This window comes from Cataglyphis hispanica, chromosome 4 (assembly GCF_021464435.1).
Source record: "Cataglyphis hispanica isolate Lineage 1 chromosome 4, ULB_Chis1_1.0, whole genome shotgun sequence".
NCBI lineage: Eukaryota > Metazoa > Arthropoda > Insecta > Hymenoptera > Formicidae > Cataglyphis > Cataglyphis hispanica.
In genome coordinates this window covers 139,318-157,684 of record NC_065957.1, presented here as the reverse complement: position 1 = coordinate 157,684, position 18,367 = coordinate 139,318, and the positions used below count along the sequence as shown (strand labels likewise).

The 18,367-nt window shown below is 31.4% G+C and overlaps 1 protein-coding gene across 3 annotated transcripts; it reads left to right on the top strand.

Moving 5' to 3' along the window:
- The first annotated feature begins 630 nt into the window (after positions 1–630).
- LOC126848751 (E3 ubiquitin-protein ligase UBR5) lies at positions 631–18,213 on the top strand. Of its 3 annotated transcripts, none has more exons than XM_050589901.1 (37): positions 631–823; positions 1,434–1,634; positions 1,876–2,200; positions 2,294–2,502; positions 2,961–3,049; positions 3,779–3,978; positions 4,053–4,321; positions 4,398–4,552; positions 4,660–4,929; positions 5,157–5,270; positions 5,362–5,537; positions 5,623–5,740; positions 5,938–6,092; positions 6,183–6,468; positions 6,659–6,793; positions 6,893–7,060; positions 7,203–7,335; positions 7,458–7,680; positions 7,765–8,003; positions 8,096–8,220; positions 8,413–8,660; positions 8,751–8,917; positions 9,137–9,471; positions 9,569–9,977; positions 10,347–10,695; positions 11,326–11,665; positions 11,865–12,097; positions 12,389–12,901; positions 13,033–13,209; positions 14,374–14,736; positions 14,857–15,042; positions 15,121–15,243; positions 15,337–15,546; positions 15,663–16,018; positions 16,108–16,314; positions 17,196–17,574; positions 17,708–18,213. In XM_050589901.1, exons 1-37 carry the CDS (start codon positions 762–764, stop codon positions 17,918–17,920), a joined length of 8,460 nt encoding a protein of 2,819 aa, XP_050445858.1. In that variant the 5' UTR covers positions 631–761; the 3' UTR covers positions 17,921–18,213. The 3 variants fall into 3 exon arrangements, with proteins under 3 accessions (XP_050445858.1, XP_050445857.1, XP_050445856.1); XM_050589900.1 differs by having other exon boundaries at positions 2,961–3,130; positions 8,425–8,660; XM_050589899.1 differs by having other exon boundaries at positions 2,961–3,130.
- Positions 18,214–18,367: the final 154 nt, after the last annotated feature.

The window sequence follows — 18,367 nt, the reverse complement described above, 5'->3', positions numbered from 1 at the left end:
GTTGCCACAGAAATTGACTATATACAAAAATTCATGAAAATAAAAATTTGAATTTTACATGTCCCATTTATACCTTAACTTTCAAATTAATTATTAATTTTAAAGAGCAAAAAATGCTTTATGTTTGTGTGCGCGCAATATTTTAAATTCATGAATATTCTGAAATGCATTAAATTTATTTATTTTTGATGTATCATATTCAGTCAGTTTTTCTTTAATTTTAATAATTTAATTTTAATTTTAATTTTTAATTTTAATTTTAATAATATATTTTTAATATATAATATATAATAACTTAAAAATTTTAATTTTCAGTTTTTTTAACTCATCGTCTTATCAGAGAATAATAGCCGTATTAGACTGCGCATTGAAAATTGAAGATTAAGATTAAAGATTCAAAAAATTAAACCTATCAGGACAAAAAAAATTTAGTTCTTTTTTTTTGTTTTATTAAAAATTATTAAAACAATCTTTATTCTTGGATCTTTAATTTTCAATGCGTAGCCTGATAGGGCTTAAGGCTTGCTTCACCTATTGTAGATTCGGCTTAAAAGTCCATGGTTCTTGCAGACTATCTTTAGGATGTCTTTAGGAACGCGAATCAAGCGTATCATACCAGCCATATCTGCGTTTAAGAACACGTAACAACAGAGCAAAAACATGGCCGAATATCATTCTGCTGTCGATCAGTGAAATTTTGTGTACAGTAAAAGGACAATTCGACAAGTTCGAACGGCGCATCTGAATTAGAAGGCATTATTATGACTTCGATTCACTTCGTCGTTCATCCTTTGCCAGGAACGGACGATCAACTTATTGACAGGTGAGAGAAATATCCATCCGTTATCGGTTTTCCATTAGCGTATCTTTAAGTATGTACGTATGCTTTCAATGAGTATTCTTTTATGGTCTTTCAAGAGAGATATCGTTTTTACATTATTACAATATATTACAATGTTATTTCGTATTCAATTATTCCTATTTCTTATTTTGCGTATATCTACATGTCTACCTATGCGAACAATATATCATCCTTGATCTCGTATAATCACTAAATAATGTCATACTTTTATGGCAACCTATAAATATAATTGTTTTAAGGCATACATTAAATATTTTCTAATGAAACTAAGTTGGCAATGTATTATTAAAGAATATAAAATTTAGGAAAAAATATAATATATTTAACATGTACAATTATTGAATAAATAATCACAAGCTATTTTAATATGAAAATTTCATAGCATTTTGTGACATATACTGTTATTGTTATAAATGAGAAAAAGGTTATATCTTTTAAAACATATTTTAAAAAATTTCAGTTTTAATATGAATTACACAAATCAAAATTATCTAGTTTATTCTAGAAAGTAATGTAATTTAATTTAAAAAATTATTTTTTTAAATTATATTTTATATTTTGATTATTTTAGGTTGAAAGAAGTAGCAGATAAAATCAATAGATATGGATTTGTAACACCATCAGCTTTCAATGGTTTAAAAGTACCAATAAAACGTGTTGTAGTAGGACCAACGCATATCGCTCTTCTTACAGAGGATAATAGAATATGTCGAGTTGCATATACAGTGTTATCTGATAGATTGGACTTGAGTAAAAGTGAACCTAATAGAAAGTAAGTATAAAGAAATGAAATAAATATAGTTTGAATATGAAGGCAAAATTTAAATTTGGAAATTATATATAGATTATTTATAAGAGGTGATAGATTTTCTTAAATTGATGAATTTTTTCAAAATTTATCTCTTGTTTAAGTTTGTTGCAACTGTTAGAAAATACTCTGTGTATATATATATATATATATATATATATATATATATATACACATATATATGAGTGCATATGTATTTTTACAGTACAAATAAAAATCATGTTGGAAATTCTAATTCTACACCAAATGGAAATGGAAATAGTAGCAATAGTGGTAGAACAGGAATGTCACGCTCACGTGCACGGATAATGCGTAACAGTTCTGCGATTCGTGGAGGTAGCAATGCCGGAGGGAGTGGTGCTGGTGGTCGTGTAGGACCACCACCAGGAGTAATTATGGGAGGAGGAAGTAGCAGCAGTTCACGCCCTATCCCGTCTGTACCAGCACCATTTGTACCTGAAGATCTGATATCTCAGGCACAAGTAGTACTGCAAGGAAAAAGTCGTAATCTGATTATCAGAGAATTACAGGTTTATAAATATTACTATTATTTAGAGCAAAAGAATAATGAAATAATAATAAAAGAGATAAGATAAGTTAATAAAATAATTATGATATTGTAGCGTACAAATTTAGATGTTAACTTAGCAGTAAACAATCTTCTGTCACGAGAGGACGAAGAAGGCGATGATGCGGAAGATGCAGCAGACAGTTATGTTCCAGAAGATCTTATATCACTATTAGATAGTGGCTTTAGCAATGAGCATTCAGTTATAATTGATGCTGATTCTATGTTTTCTGAAGATATGTTTGGATACACGGGAATAAGACAGTAATTAATTTTTTAATTTATCTTAATAAGCACATATAAGGTGTCACGTAACTGATGATACAACTGGGAATATAATGATCCTACATGAAAAAAAAAAACTCGAATAAAATTTTTTTAAATATTATACTTTTTCATGTATAAAGTTGAAGAAAAATTGTGCATAAAAAGATCTAGATAAATTTTTTTTTTAATATTTTTTTAATGACTATTAAGATAAATTCAATAATGTATAATATAAGATTATGTGAGATTATTCAAGCTTAAAAAAGTGTAATATATTATCAATTTTGAAAGCCAAAAACAAAGGCTTATAAAAAAAAGTTTTATGCACTTTCGATTTATTTATCCACATAGAATCATTATTTTGTATCATTAGTTGTAGGATACATTAGTTGTAGGATCTTATACATCAGTATTTCTCATTCATATATTTAATAAAAAAAAAATGTTATTTTTAGTCGTGGAAGCTCTTCGCGCCGTTTAGGAAACGACAGAGAGGGCGAGCGTTCATCTCATGAAAGAGATAATAGAGACCGTGATAGTTTTAGTAGGTGGAGAGAGCGTCAGTATTATGGTCCGCGTCGTTGGTTGGAAACTGCTCTTAAAGACTCATGGGAAAAGGATTCAGGTATTTTATGAAAAATTAAGCGCTTAATTTTTCATAAATTTTTGTATAAAATACCTGAGTTCTATATATATGTATATACATAAAATACCTGAGTCCTACATATATATATATATATATATATATATATATATATATATATTATATATATATATATACATACACATATATATACACATACAGGGTGTCCTGCAAAGTTTGTGCCAACGCTCGTAAGTGGATAGAGCACAGTAAACTGAACAGAAAAGTCCTTTACCATTTTTTGATCTGAGCTTTATTTTCGTTATTATACGATGTTAAAGTTAGCTAATCAGCGCCTGTCTACAACGGAAAACAAAAGAAGGACGTCGGGGGTCAGAGAAACGAGACAGCTTTCTGCTGTATAGGCAGCAGCTGATTAGCTAACTTTAACATCGTACAAAAACGAAAAGAAAGCTCAGATAAAAAAATGGTAAAGGACTTTTCTGTTCAGTTTACTGTGCTCTACCCGCTCACGAGCGTTGGCACAATCTTTGCAGGACACCCTGTATATATATATATATATATATATATATATATATATATATATATATCTGTGTGTATATGGAATACTTTATTAATATATAATTTAATGATTTATAGGATTGCAATTTATATATTTTGATATTTTAGATAATAAGAAGAAAGAATTAGCATCGCAGAGTCCACTATGGATATCTGAAGATTTAGAATGGTGGCACGATCGCAGTAACGATCCAGTACCCCGTTTTGTACAAATCGCATCGCTTTACAGTGAACTAATTGCAGTTTCTGTATCAGGGCAATTGTATCAATGGAAATGGACAGAATCGGAACCGTATAAAAATGCAGATGTACTTACACATTTTAATAATGTAATATATTTTTTTAGACGTTTTTATAAAATATGTATTATTGATTTTTACAGAATCCAAATGTGCATCATCCAAAAACCATTCCATTGGCATTGACAACAGAAAAAATAATCAATATATCTGCTACAGCAATTCGATGTTCTGTTAGTACGGAGAATGGAAAAGTAGCAACTTGGCTTGATGAACTTTTAGGACATGTTGCTTCCCGTCTTGAGCATCCTGCACAAGCTTTTACTGAATTTACATTGGATAAAATTGTATCACTTTATACATGTGCTTTGTACACTGTCGCAAGACTCGAAAGTGGAACATTGTATTGGTGGTGAGTATAACATTTTCTTTTTCTTTTTTTTTTTAATTAAGATTAAGATTAATATTTTTAAATGTTTCTCTTTTAGGGGCGTTTTACCATTTGCACAACGTAAGAAATTGTGGGAAAAATACAAAGCAAAATCACGCAAGCACAGGCCATCCACAGTTTTATCTAGTGACATTAGTTATGGAACGCATGTATGCATGAAAAATAGTCCAGTTTATCAACCAGGAGCTATTGGTAAAAACTTTAATGTATTTTACAAATGATTCAGTATTATATAAATTCAGTATTATATAAATGACAGTTATTATCAATTGTAAACAATAAATAATTTATTTTTTTAGGATTTACAATAGCTAATGGTATACCAAAAGTGGGACAGTTGCTATCAGCAGCATGGAATGTAGATGCTACTTGTAGATTTAAAATATTACCTGCTGGTACACATGTATCTAATGCAAATACTGATAAACGCGAGTCTAATGGAAACGGAAGCACAACAGTTGTAAACAAACCGAATCATAAGGAAACTGCTGACAGACTTGATATGCCTCCTCCACCATCACCAGCTTCAAGTACTTGTAGTGATACTGGCAGCATTACAACAAGTCACAGTAAGATACATGCTATTAGTTTAAATGTAAAAAGTGTTGAAGTTTTTAAGATTTTGGGAAGGGAGTTGAAGGGAGTTGCTTTAAGTTATCTGCTCATTTCGAAGAGTATTGCATTGATCCGCGAGAAACGATGGAGATTTTACTATATCTAGAGGGGTCTACTGAAATATATTTTTATTTAATGCATCTAGCAACAAAATTTTTTACAAAACAATGATGATTTTTAGAACGGCAGAAACGTATAACACCTCGAAGTGAAGGAGAATTTGATAGAAAGGACGAAGAGGATTGGCAACTAAAAGATGTTGTTTTTGTCGAAGATGTCAAAACTGTACCTATCGGTATGTTTATCATTTACAGCTATAGATTTTCTTTAAAAATTAGAGTTTATATAAGATGCTTTAATATTATATATTTCATTTATATTAATAGGGAAAGTTATCAAAGTTGATGGTTGCTATGTAGCAGTTAAATTCTTTTCAAGAGATTCAAAAGAAAAGGAAATTAAAGAAAAGGATTTTAGTCAATCAGATTTTAAGGATCTTACAACAGAAGAGCCAATGAAATTATTAGCAGATTGCAGGCTCTTACGTAAAGATGAGTTACAGGTAATGATAATATCTATTTGTGTATATGTAATATACCTAATATACCTAATTACCTAAATATTTAAATTTGTATGTTTTTCTACAGGTAATTAAATCGTCATTAAATCCACGAGCTCCGGATTGTTTTCAAAGAACACCTAGAAGAGTTAATATAATGGAAAGTTCAAATGATAGTTTGTTAACTATATCCATTGATGGACAAGGTACTTTCTTTTAAAAAGTTATTTTTATATATGATAATCTTTAGTATTTCAGTACTATTATTGCTGTTAAATTAAAATATAGAAGCAAATTATATTACGGAATATTACAGATTAATTATATATATATATATATATATATATATATATATATATATATATATATATACACACATATATATATATACATATATTTATAGGTATTCATGCTATATTGAAAAGTGGAAACAAATTGAGTTATGTAGTGTACAATTTAAGTACAGGAAGATATGTTCAAGATCGTTATATTCCATCTGATATTTCATCATTTTTGGGGCTACAACCTCAAAATATTAATCTTACAAGTGCAGGAGAAGTATGTTGATAATAGTATTTGCAAATAAAATAATGTGGATAACATTTTATAAGTTTTCAGAAAAAAATAAAAATAATTTTTGTTCTTTAGAATATTGAATGTTCTATGATTTTACGAGATGGTAATAACACTATTTACCCGATTGCGAAAGATTGTGCTGACGCCATACGTGACCCAAATTGGCTGGATCTAGTACCAGTAAATTGCATCGGTGCAGCAACTATTCCCATTTCTAGCTGCTCTAATTCGTCCAACTTAAAAAATCAGGTTGCAGTTATCGCATTAGCATTCGACAATCTTCTGCTTATGCCACGTATATTGCGATGTGATTACGAGAGTGTAAAACAAGTATTTTGTAATTTGGAACAAGATCTAAGTAAGTGTATAGATAGATATGACTTTATAATGTATATAGAATGTAAAAGTATGCGTGCGTGCGTGCGTGTGTGCGTATGTGTGTGATAAATAATGCAAGTGTAATAATTATGTCATATGCAATTGTCATATATTATAGAGAGAGAGGTATGTATGTGTCTTTAATATGCAAATATTTTTTTATTTTATAGAGAACAATTTGACATATTTAAATGCAAATTCACAAATCCAAACAATACTAAAAGAACGCTGTGATGGCAATCGAAATATACTTCATGCTTGTGTTAACATGTGTTCACCAACTTCCAATAAAGAAACTGAACAAGGTAACATCCATAGCGATTTTAATATGTATGATAAGAATTTGGTTATTCTTTATTTTAATATTATGTCATACACACATATCAATTTTTGTTTTATTGAAGTTATTGAACGCGAATTAGTATCGAATACAGTAGACAATACTTCCGCACCTATTGAAGAGCCAATTCCGACATTAAGTTGGCCACCTGAAGCATTTGATAATACATCCGGAGAAGAGGACAGTTTGTTAAGCATAGGTGCTGCTAGCATATCTATGATGAATAAATCTAGTAAGTATCTTTGTTTTCTAATTAATAAATCTTTTATAATTAATAATTCTTTTATAATTAATAAAATACGAACATTTATTTGCGATACTTTGCATTATAATACTTGCAATATAAATTTTTTAAATCTTTGTTATTATTTTAGATATTGGAGTTACATCTAATAATACATATATTATAGATTCTGTTGAAAGGAGACATAATGCACTGCTTATACTAAAATATATGTGCGAAAATAATATTCTAGTACCACATTTGAAGGAATTGCTGACAGCAAAGTACGACTAAAATTTAGATACAATTTTAAAGCAAGAACACACACATATTTATATATACATACATATCAACGATTTTTTTATATATGAATATTATATATCTTTTTTTTTCTTTATATAAAAAGGGATGCTCAAGGACAAACTCCGCTCATGCTCGCCGTATCAGTTCGTGCGTATCATGCAGCTCTTATTTTATTGGACACTATACAAAAAGTAGGCAAAGATGCAAAAGATATTTCAGCCATGATACTGCCAGCTGATGCCAGTCCAGATCTATCTCCGTTATTTGTTACTTGTTGCAACGATACGTGCAGTTTCACATGGACTGGAGCTGAACATATTAATCAAGTATTTTGAATACTTTGTGTAAAAAAAAAAGTATTTGTTGGCAAATTTCTTTATTCAATTAAAACTTTCTTTTTTCATTTTAAGGACATTTTCGAATGTAGAACTTGCGGTTTGACGGGATCTTTGTGTTGTTGCACTGAATGCGCTCGTGTTTGTCATAGAGGTCACGATTGCAAACTTAAGATAACTTCTCCCACAGCATATTGCGATTGTTGGGAAAAATGTAAATGTCGTGCTCTCATTGCCGGTCATCAAGGTGCGAGATATGATTTGCTGTGTCGTCTCATAAACAACACTGATCTTGCCACGAAGATTAATTCACGGTAAAATTTAGTCTCGTGAATTTTATACATGGTATCATAATTGTTATTCTTCCTTTTAAATAATAAATTTCTATTTTTTATACTGGCATTAGGGGTGAAAGTATTTTGTTATTCTTGGTGCAAACAGTTGGAAGACAACTAGTCGAACAACGACAATTTAGATCAGCACCTAGACAGCGATCAACCTCGGCTAGTCGTAAAGCACCGACATCAGACGGTATATTTTTTATAATTTTTATTGATTATATATATATTTATAATTTCTTTAAAGTAAAAAAATAAAAAAATCGTATGTTGTTATTTTTTTTTCCGTTTTATATGAAGTTTTTCCGCAAGTATATATATAATATGGATAAATTGTTATCCTTGTATATAATATATATAGTTGATGATTTAAAAACATATATAGTTCTTTTTATAGGTTTAGGCACAGATTCAGATATGCCAGATCATGATTTGGAGCCTCCTCGATTCAGTCGAAAAGCACTTGAAAGATTGTTGAATGATTGGCCAGCTGTTCAATGTATGATTATGTCAGGTGTTTCTGAAAATGGTACTAATCAATTATTTGGTGATCAAGGACAATTATGCCGGCAAAGTGGTACCGCATTACTAGACAAATTTACACATACCTTATTTACTAAATGTAGCGCCGAAGTAAGTGGATTAATAATATGTATAGTGAAATTGAGCAATTTTTTTTTGTGTAAGTTATACAGAATCCTAATGATTTTATACTATTGATAGATGCTCGATACATTGCTCACTACTCTGATTAGAGAATTGCAAGATGAATCTGTGCCTGGACGACAGGAAGAAGCGAATAATGTGGCGCGTCGATTTGTAAGATCCGTAGCACGTATATTTGTTATCTTCACTATAGAAATGGCACCAAACACGACAAAAAGACGAAGGTAACATATTTTAATATTTATACTTTTATTTGATCATATATCTTTTAAAGTTTAAATTATATATTATATCTATATGTATATGTAAACTCTTTTTTCTTCTCAACAATTTTTTTAAATTGAGGTTTTACATAATTAATGTACACATAAATATAAATATAAATATCATATTGTTTAATTGAAATATCATATTGAAAAAAATTGTTTAATTTTTTTTTATAGCACAAATCAAGCTTCACAACCTTTTATGAAATGTCGAAAGGTTTTTCAAGCGCTAATCAAATTAGCTGTAGAGGAATTATGTGAAACAGCAGATTCATTGATAGCACCTGTCAGATTAGGTGTGGCACGCCCAACCGCACCGTTTACGTTAACGAGTTCAGCTATTGAAGTGATTAATAGTTCAGAGGAATTATTTTCTATAGAGCCTTTAATACCTCACAGTGGTGTTAGTTCACAGACATTGGACGCAGCGTTACAAACACAGCAAGCAAATAATAATATAGCAATTTCAAGAGGAGATGTTTCTGCTGTAGATGAAGCAGAAGGTGGAGAAGGTATAAGGAAAAAAAAATAGTTCTTAATAATAAATGTATCTTTTGGCATGTAAAATAATGTATGTCGTGTCTCCAACTACATGTTATGCTTGTGTAGAAATACCTATGGACATGGATGGTGATATTAGTGAACACGAGGAATCAGGTGTTTCTGGAACCGCTACTGGCCAACCAATTGGTGAAGTTGACTCGAATGCCGGTGGTGTTGGTGAAGAACAAGCTGGAGATGGTGAATCAGATACAGAATTGGATCTTTTGGCGGAAGCGGAAACTGAGTCTGATTCAGATGACAATCATAGCAATCAGGATGCAGCATCCGCGCAACGTAGCGTACAAACTGGTGCGACCGCTGGTTCCGATGGTGGAATGGGATCGATATTATTGTTCCCTGAGGATGAATCAGGAGAATCGAGTCAACAAGAGGACGACGAAAGTGAAGCCGGTGAAACAGATGAACAAGATAATGAGGATTTCCAAATTGGTGATGAACAATTAGAACGTAGAAGGTAAATTGTTATTACGAAAATTATTCAGTCTTTTTCAGTACATTTACAAACTTAGCACTTGAAATATAAGAGGTTCTGTGTTTTTCCTTTGTATGAGTAAAACTTTTGAAAACACATGCAATAAAAAAATTTATTTTAGGAAATGACACCAAAAATTCTTTAAAATATTCTCTTTATTTAGAATTTTGAATAAAAATATCTGAAAGATTAGGGAATTTTTTTGATAAGATTTTGACATTTGAGTAGATAAAGACGATTGATAAGCAATCGGAACAAAAAAATATTTTAATATGTTTTAAATATATGGGGAAAAGAGAGTATATATTTGAGTACTTGCTTGGAAATGCAATTGCTTACGTATTATTTCAGTGGGTCATCTGGTCATTTACATCGTAATAATCTTGCACCTGTATACATGCAATGGGCCATACGCAATCGTGAATCGAACACGCGCACAGCAGGTTTACGAGTAACAGGTGGAAGTAATCTAGTTTTTATTGATCCCGCATCTTTAAGACGAACCACTGCCACGTCGGCTGTTGCAACTACGCAAGAACCTATAACCATGGGGACCACTGCTAGTTGCTTGGCTCGAGCATTTGGAATTGTTATTCGGCAAATTGCCGATCTGTTAGTTATCATGCAAGATTATAAGAATCTAGCGCCCACCTTGCCACGGTTGATAGAGATTACTTTTCAAGATGCTCTAAGTTTACAGGTATGTAAACCCCACAAAAGATGCTTTCTTGGCATTGTTCTCTCTGGAGCAGAAAGCATTTGACATTCTTCTCTCTTGTTCTCTCTTAGGGATAATATATCTATATCTGTTTATATATTTTCAACATCTTAAAAAAATATTGAATATATTTTATACCAATAAAACATAACAATTTATAACAAAATTTATAACAATACATATTTTTTATTGTAATTTTTAGTAATAAAAAATGAAAATGTGTTATATGCAAGTGAAAAATGTTTATCTTATGAAAACTATTCAATTTTTTCAGTACATTTGCAAAACTAGCACTTCAAATTGAAGCACTCTATTATTATTGTTATTATTATTATTATTATTATTATTATTTTTTTTTTTTTTTTATGTGAGTGCAAAATATTAAAAAATGCATACAATAAAAGAATTATTTTTTAGAAAGTTGTACTAGAAAACTTTATCAATATTTTCTTTATCTGGAATTTTGAATGGAAATACTTGAAAAATCAGAGAATTTTTTAATATTTGTATAGACTTCCTGCTCTAATTTTTATTTTATTGCATCATATTATTACATTTAATAACTTTTATAAGTCAAGTCAAAGAAGTGTAACGAATTATTTTTTTCATTAGTCATATTTAGAAGCTCACTTGAAGCCTACTTGGGATTGGTTACTCACAGTGATGGATGCTACAGAGGCACAATTGAGATTCGGAGTATCTTTGACACGTAGCGCAGATCCGACTCATCCCGAACATCCTCTTAATAATACTCCATCTTTGTCCGGTGGTAATTTTAGCGGTTTATTGAACACAGCCGCTCTTTCGTTGACTTTACAAGGAAATACAGGTCGGAACCCTCGCGGCAGTATCACTAGCAGCTCAAATATCTCCACTCCTCAAGCTTCAACACGACTCACCGTTGGTTTTGCAGGCGTTGGCGAGCCTCCGAGAAGCAATAGAGAACGCGAAGGTTTGCCTTATAATCTTATATTTAATCCTTAATTTTTGTTATATATTTTTACATATTGGACTATTTATATTTTATCATGTCCTAAAATACATAACTTGTATGATTACATGTACATGTAAATATCTATGCTAACTTTTAACTATTATAGCCAAAAATTTTTATACAACTATAAAAAGAAATATTTTGCAATATATTTCAGGTGGCGATGCGCATTCGGCGAGACGCGAATTCTTATCATATTGCCTGTCTTTAATGCGCGCCCACAATAGTGAACATAGAGATAGTCTACCGGTTTTAGACGTTTCAGCTTTAAGACATGTCGCTTATGTATTTGATGCACTTGTATATTACATGCGTTCTCTTTCGGAACCTCTCGCTTCCAGAAGTGAGACTCAGAAAGAATCGTCTACTTTTTCTAGTTGGAATGATCAGGTATATGAAAATGGCTTTATTTAAAATATGTATATTTTATTTTTTTTTTAAATAATTATATAATATTAAATTTTTTAAATTAAATATAGTATTATAGAATAGGAGAAAAAAAGCATAACTTTGTTGAACTTTGTTGAACTTTGTTGAACTATTGAGAATGTTAAAATGATTTGTATTTATAATAAAGAAAACACTAACATTTTTTTTGCATATTAAAAATTTCGGAAATTGAACTTATCATATAATTATTTACCAATTTTTAAATTCTTAACATAATGATCTTGTTTGTAGGATGAAAATGACAATGACGAAGGTGAGGAATACAATTCACCAGCACCAACTGCCATGGAAACAGATTCTGTCGATTATCCAGATTTACTTCAAGTACCCATATGTGGATCTGGAAATCACGGCAATTCGACACCAAAAGGAAGGAAACATCCTTTTCTACAAAGATCAGATTCTACCTTGTGCCTTGGTTGCCCGCCTTTAGATCCATTTGATACTGTAATAGGTGAAGCGCTGCCGTTAGCTGATCAGCCACACTTATTGCAGCCACATTCAAGACGCGAAGATCTCTTTGGTATCCCGAGACAGCCAACTTATTCTAATACAGCTGGATCTAGTCAAAATTCTTTGGAAGGTTTGCCAACAAGACTAGGCCTCTCTGCACGACAGGGCACAGACAGTCATAACAATCTGACAACTCCAACATTTAGTCAAGTTGTACAAGGACCGCTTTCTAATTCTAATTTAGAATCAAGAAGAAATTCCACTGGGGACTTAAACTCTATCAAATATATGGTAAAATATTTTCCTATAATGATATTGGAGTGCACATTCTTTTTTCTTATACATAAGCTTATAAAATGTCTTACAAGTGAAATATTAAGGAGAAGTATATGAAATTAATAATTAATACCAAAAAATTTCAGGATAAATTAAAATCATGTAATCATGCTAATGAAGGACATTCTCTCGTAGCAGAGCAAATTGATAGAGCACCTATTATAGTATCTACAAATAATCAAAGTGATGCAACAGCAAGCATCAAGGGCAAAGACATGTGCAAAAGTAATAGAAGTGTCATAGTCAGAGCTGGAACAGTAACCGTAAGTGATATCGTGATTATTTTTTGTCTGTGTATATATATACACATACACAGGGTGTTCCGGAACAACCTTCCGTCCATAAAATGACGCATTCCTGATACAATTCTAAGGCGATTTTTCTTTTACCAAAATTTGAATTGAAGCGTAATTTTTGAGTTACAAACAAAAATAGTTAGGAAATCAAGCGTCGAGTACAGAAGGCAGACAGTCGCGGCGCGGCGCGGCGCGGTGCGCCGCGAGCGCCCAACGCAGCTGACCGTCCGACGTGTGATTACCACCGCATGAATCGTTAACTATTTTATCTTATAACATAAAATAATGCTTTAAATAAAATTTTGGTAAAGAAGAAAATGTCTTAAAATTACGTCAGGAATACGTGTTTCTTAAAATAACGTCACCTTAGCAAAAGTTGTTCCGGATCGCCGGCCGTCGGATGCTGCAATCAGCTGATTGTTACACGCGATGTGTGTATGGCGATCTTGTGATTGACTGAAACCTTCGCATCGTGAATGCAATAATTTCGAAGAAACACATTCCTGACGGAATTTTAAGACATTTTCTTCTTTACCAAAATTTTATTTAAAGCATTATTTTATGTTGTAAGATAAAATAGTTAGCGACTCATGCGGTGGTAATCACACGTCGGACGATCAGCTGCGTTGGGCGCTCGCGACGCACCGCGCCGCGCCGCGACTGTCTGCCTTCTGTACTCGACGCGTGATTTGCTAACTATTTTTGCTTGCGATATATATATATGTATATATCGACACACACACACATATGTATGTATATACAAAGTATTCTAAAATCAATGCATCATCTGTTAATGACAGATTGTCGAAACCTCAATAATTTCCTATAAACGATTGATAAAAATTATTTGCAACCTAAACTTTGTGGAGAATTGAAAGAGTAATTTTTTTTTTTTTTTACTTTTGCTACATTATGGCAAAAATTAGGAGCTTGAAAAAAATTATTTTTTTCGATATTTTTGCTGAGGAAAAAATCGTTTTTAAATAATATCAAATATGTGCCATTAGAAAATGCTGCGCCAACTTTGGGATATTCTGTATATGTTGCGTGTGTGTGTGGCGTGTGTGTGCGTGTGCGTGTGTGTGTGTGCGTGTGTATTATGTTTATTGAATCACAATTTATTTTCAAAAGGAATCAAATAAAATCGGTGCACCTGAAATATTAGTGGTGCCAACTATCGATAGTCAAAATGTATCCGAAGAAGTCGATCCAGCCGCCACAAGTCATGAGATATCTGCTCACGAAACCGTTGAAACGAGTCCAATAGATTCCGCTAAAGCAGTATCGTCAATTGGGACAAATATCTCGCATAATATTTTGTTAGGACGATGGCGATTGGCGTTGGATTTGTTTGGACGAGTTTTTATGGAAGATGTAGGTTTAGAAGCTGGTTCAGTTGTATCTGAATTAGGAGGGTTTCCCGTGAAGGAAGCTAAATTCCGTAGAGATATGGAAAAACTTAGAAATTCACAACAAAAAGATATCACTATCAAGGTAATATATTCATACAAATCAATAATATATCGAGTATAATGTGATATATAACTAATGTAACTAATAATAAATTATACGCAACAAATTATCGAATATCAAATTATTATTCGCGTTATTCAGGTGGAACGAGACAGAACACAGTTATTGGTGCAGACAATGAAAGAATTAAATACGCAGTATAATATATACAATAGAAGAGCTTCGAACACTCCGCCTTTGGCAGTGAGTCGAGTTAAAGTCTTTTTCAAGGATGAGCCTGGCGAGGGAGCTGGTGTTACTCGAAGTTTTTATACTGCAATTGCTGAAGTTTGTATAAAATACGAAATATAAAATTAGCATAAGACGGTCCTTAACTATAAGAGGATTACATTATTATTTCTTTAGGCATTACTTGCGAATGAAAAGCTTCCGAATCTCGAAGCGGCACAAGTAGGATCGAAATACACGCAATACAATGTTTTACAGAAACTGAAAAGCAGGGATCGTGATCGTGATCTCAGACGACAAGTATGTTGATATAAAAACTAGTTTCCAATTTATTATATAATTATGTATATATGAATATATTGTACGATATTATTTTACACAATCTTATTTCAGAATACACGTTCTTCTGGAAAATGTCGCGAGACACGCCGGACCTTATCTTTCGATGCTCGTTCTTTCCACCCATCTAACACAATTGAAGGAAACAATAGTTCCACACCTGGTAGCTCATCAGCCAGTACTCACCCCTTGCCGATTAATCATCCTAGTAACGATCACTTGACCATGCATCAGCAACAGCTTGGCGACAGATTGTATCCTAAGGTTTTACTCCATGCATTTTTTAAAAATATATTTAAGATTTATATTTGTTCAGTAATGAGCAAATCCATTTTATAGATTTTTTCTCTTGTATAATTATTATTTATTTGTTGACATAGGTACATGCTTTACGACCAGCATTGGCTGAAAAAATAACTGGTATGTTGTTGGAATTATCACCGGCCCAACTATTGATGCTATTGGCTTCAGAGGATGCTCTACGACAAAAAGTTGAAGAAGCATTTGAATTGATTCATAGTCATACTCAAGATTTAACTAGTGAAATGCTGGATCTCGATGTATTTAGCTTAACCGAACGTTGCGCGGCAAATAAGAAAAAATTGGAAAATAGCATTTTAGATGACACCGAAGATAATGCTCCGCTTTTTTATTCTCCCGGTAAACGCGGTTTTTATACACCAAGACAAGGCAGAGGCAGCTACGAACGATTAAATGCATTCAGGAACGTAGGAAGGTAAGTTTCGCGTTCTTGATTATATGATTATATTGATTACATTTTCATTATACATGTAATAATTAAAATGTTTTATATTTTGCTTTTAGACTTATAGGATTGTGCCTCTTACAAAATGAGCTTTGTCCACTATTTTTGAATCGTCATGTAATTAAATATATCTTAGGAAGGCCTATACGTTTCCACGATCTTGCATTTTTCGATTCTGTTATTTATGAAAGCTTGCGACAACTGGTTATCGATGCTGAAACGAAAGACAGTAATAGTTTATTCTCTGCGTTGGACCTTACATTCAGGTACAATTTTATATCATTTAGTCATACATGCATATGCACATGATTTTATTTTTGAGTTTAAATATTTTTTAGTCAATATAATGAGTATCAATTCTGAACTCCTTTTTTAACAACTTGAAAATAATTTATTTTAATCTGAACGGATAATTTTAAAAACATATAGCTTATTTTTCAAAGAATGTTTTCAACAAAAGTTATATAATAATAATAATGAGAAAAAAATAGTGAGTTTTCTTTTAAAAAAATTAAGTCGATTTTGACGTGATTTCAACGATTTTATTCACGGAAAAACCAAGATTATTATGTTATTTTTCTCTAAAAACTAGACATTATTAAAAAAATATATATATTTTTTTTAATAAAATATTTTTTTCTGATCATTTCAAAATAAATCATCTTATACTCATATATACACATACATGTGAAATATATGCTGTATGTATAGCATATGTTTCGTAACTAATAGTATAATTGGGAAAATAATGATTTTATAATAAAAATTAATTAAAAAAGAATAATTTTTTCGTAGAATTTGTTTTTAACAAAATTTCCTTTAAAAATCGAAAAATTGATACATATGCATTATACTTTTCTGAATATGAATGATTTTTAACACCTTGTGTATATATATATTTTCTTATATAAAATATTAAAGAATAGTTTAAATATTTCTTAAAAAATTTAACATGAATCCAAAAATTAATTCTGTCAGAGTTGAAAGCTATTTACGATTTTGATAAAGCAAATGACGTGTGTTTTTATTTATTGTATGCGATGATAGGACGAAAGATTTTACAAATTCTCACTCTGATATTTATAGAAGATATATGCGTATGCACGCACGCACGATTTGTCATTTCAAAAATTATTTTGAATTTCAGTATTGATTTATGTCCCGAAGAAGGAGGTGGTTCAATCGAGCTTGTATCCAATGGTCGTGACATAGAAGTAACTGCGAATAATGTATATGATTATGTACGCAAATATGCTGAAGTTCGTATGATCAAGGTACAAGAAAAAGCTTTGCATGCTATGCGTGATGGAGTTTTCGATGTCCTTCCCGACGGAGCGCTCGATGGTTTAACTTCCGAAGATTTGAGACTCCTTTTGAATGGAGTTGGAGATATTAACGTGTCAGTTCTAATATCGTATACGTCATTTAATGATGAGTCTGGTGAATCGACGGAAAGATTGGTTAAATTTAAACGTTGGTTATGGTCCATCGTTGAGAAAATGTCACACGTAGAAAGGCAGGACTTGGTAAGAATTTTTGCTTAAATTATTTTCCTACTGAAAACTTGTGAATCTTTATAAATCGGCAATTATTATTTTCAAATTAATATAAATAAATTATAATTGTATTTATATAATAATTTATTTTCATATATTGTAGGTATATTTTTGGACTGGTTCTCCTGCGCTACCTGCAAGCGAAGATGGCTTTCAACCGATGCCGACCGTAACAATTCGGCCAGCAGATGACGCGCATCTACCAACCGCAAATACATGTATTTCCCGATTATATGTTCCACTGTACAGCTCTCGTCATGTGTTACGACACAAATTACTTCTCGCTATTAAATCAAAAAATTTTGGATTTGTATGAATTTAATTCTGTGTGGCTATGTTGTATATAAAACAAAGTCACATTGTTGATAATGATACAAGACGGAGTTGTATATGTTGTTATTTTTTCCCTCTAGAAACAAATTTTTAACATTTATAAATTTATAAGGTGTAATTATGCATATGATTTTTTTTGTTCCTGAAAAATAGTTTTTATCTTCATATATAAAGAGAGAGAACTTTATATTATATAAAGTGTCTTATTTAGTCTCTCTCTCTCTCTCTCTCTCTCTCTCTTTATAGCGACGAAATAAAGTTTTCTGTGAAATCATATGAGACTTCACTTACTTATTTTGAATTTTAATTTATATATGTGTCACATTCTCTACTCGAAGCATATAAATTTAATAATAGTCTAATAAACTTATTTCATATAACTATAATTACATCTTTACATTATTCATGTATTTTTGCACATAAAAATTAT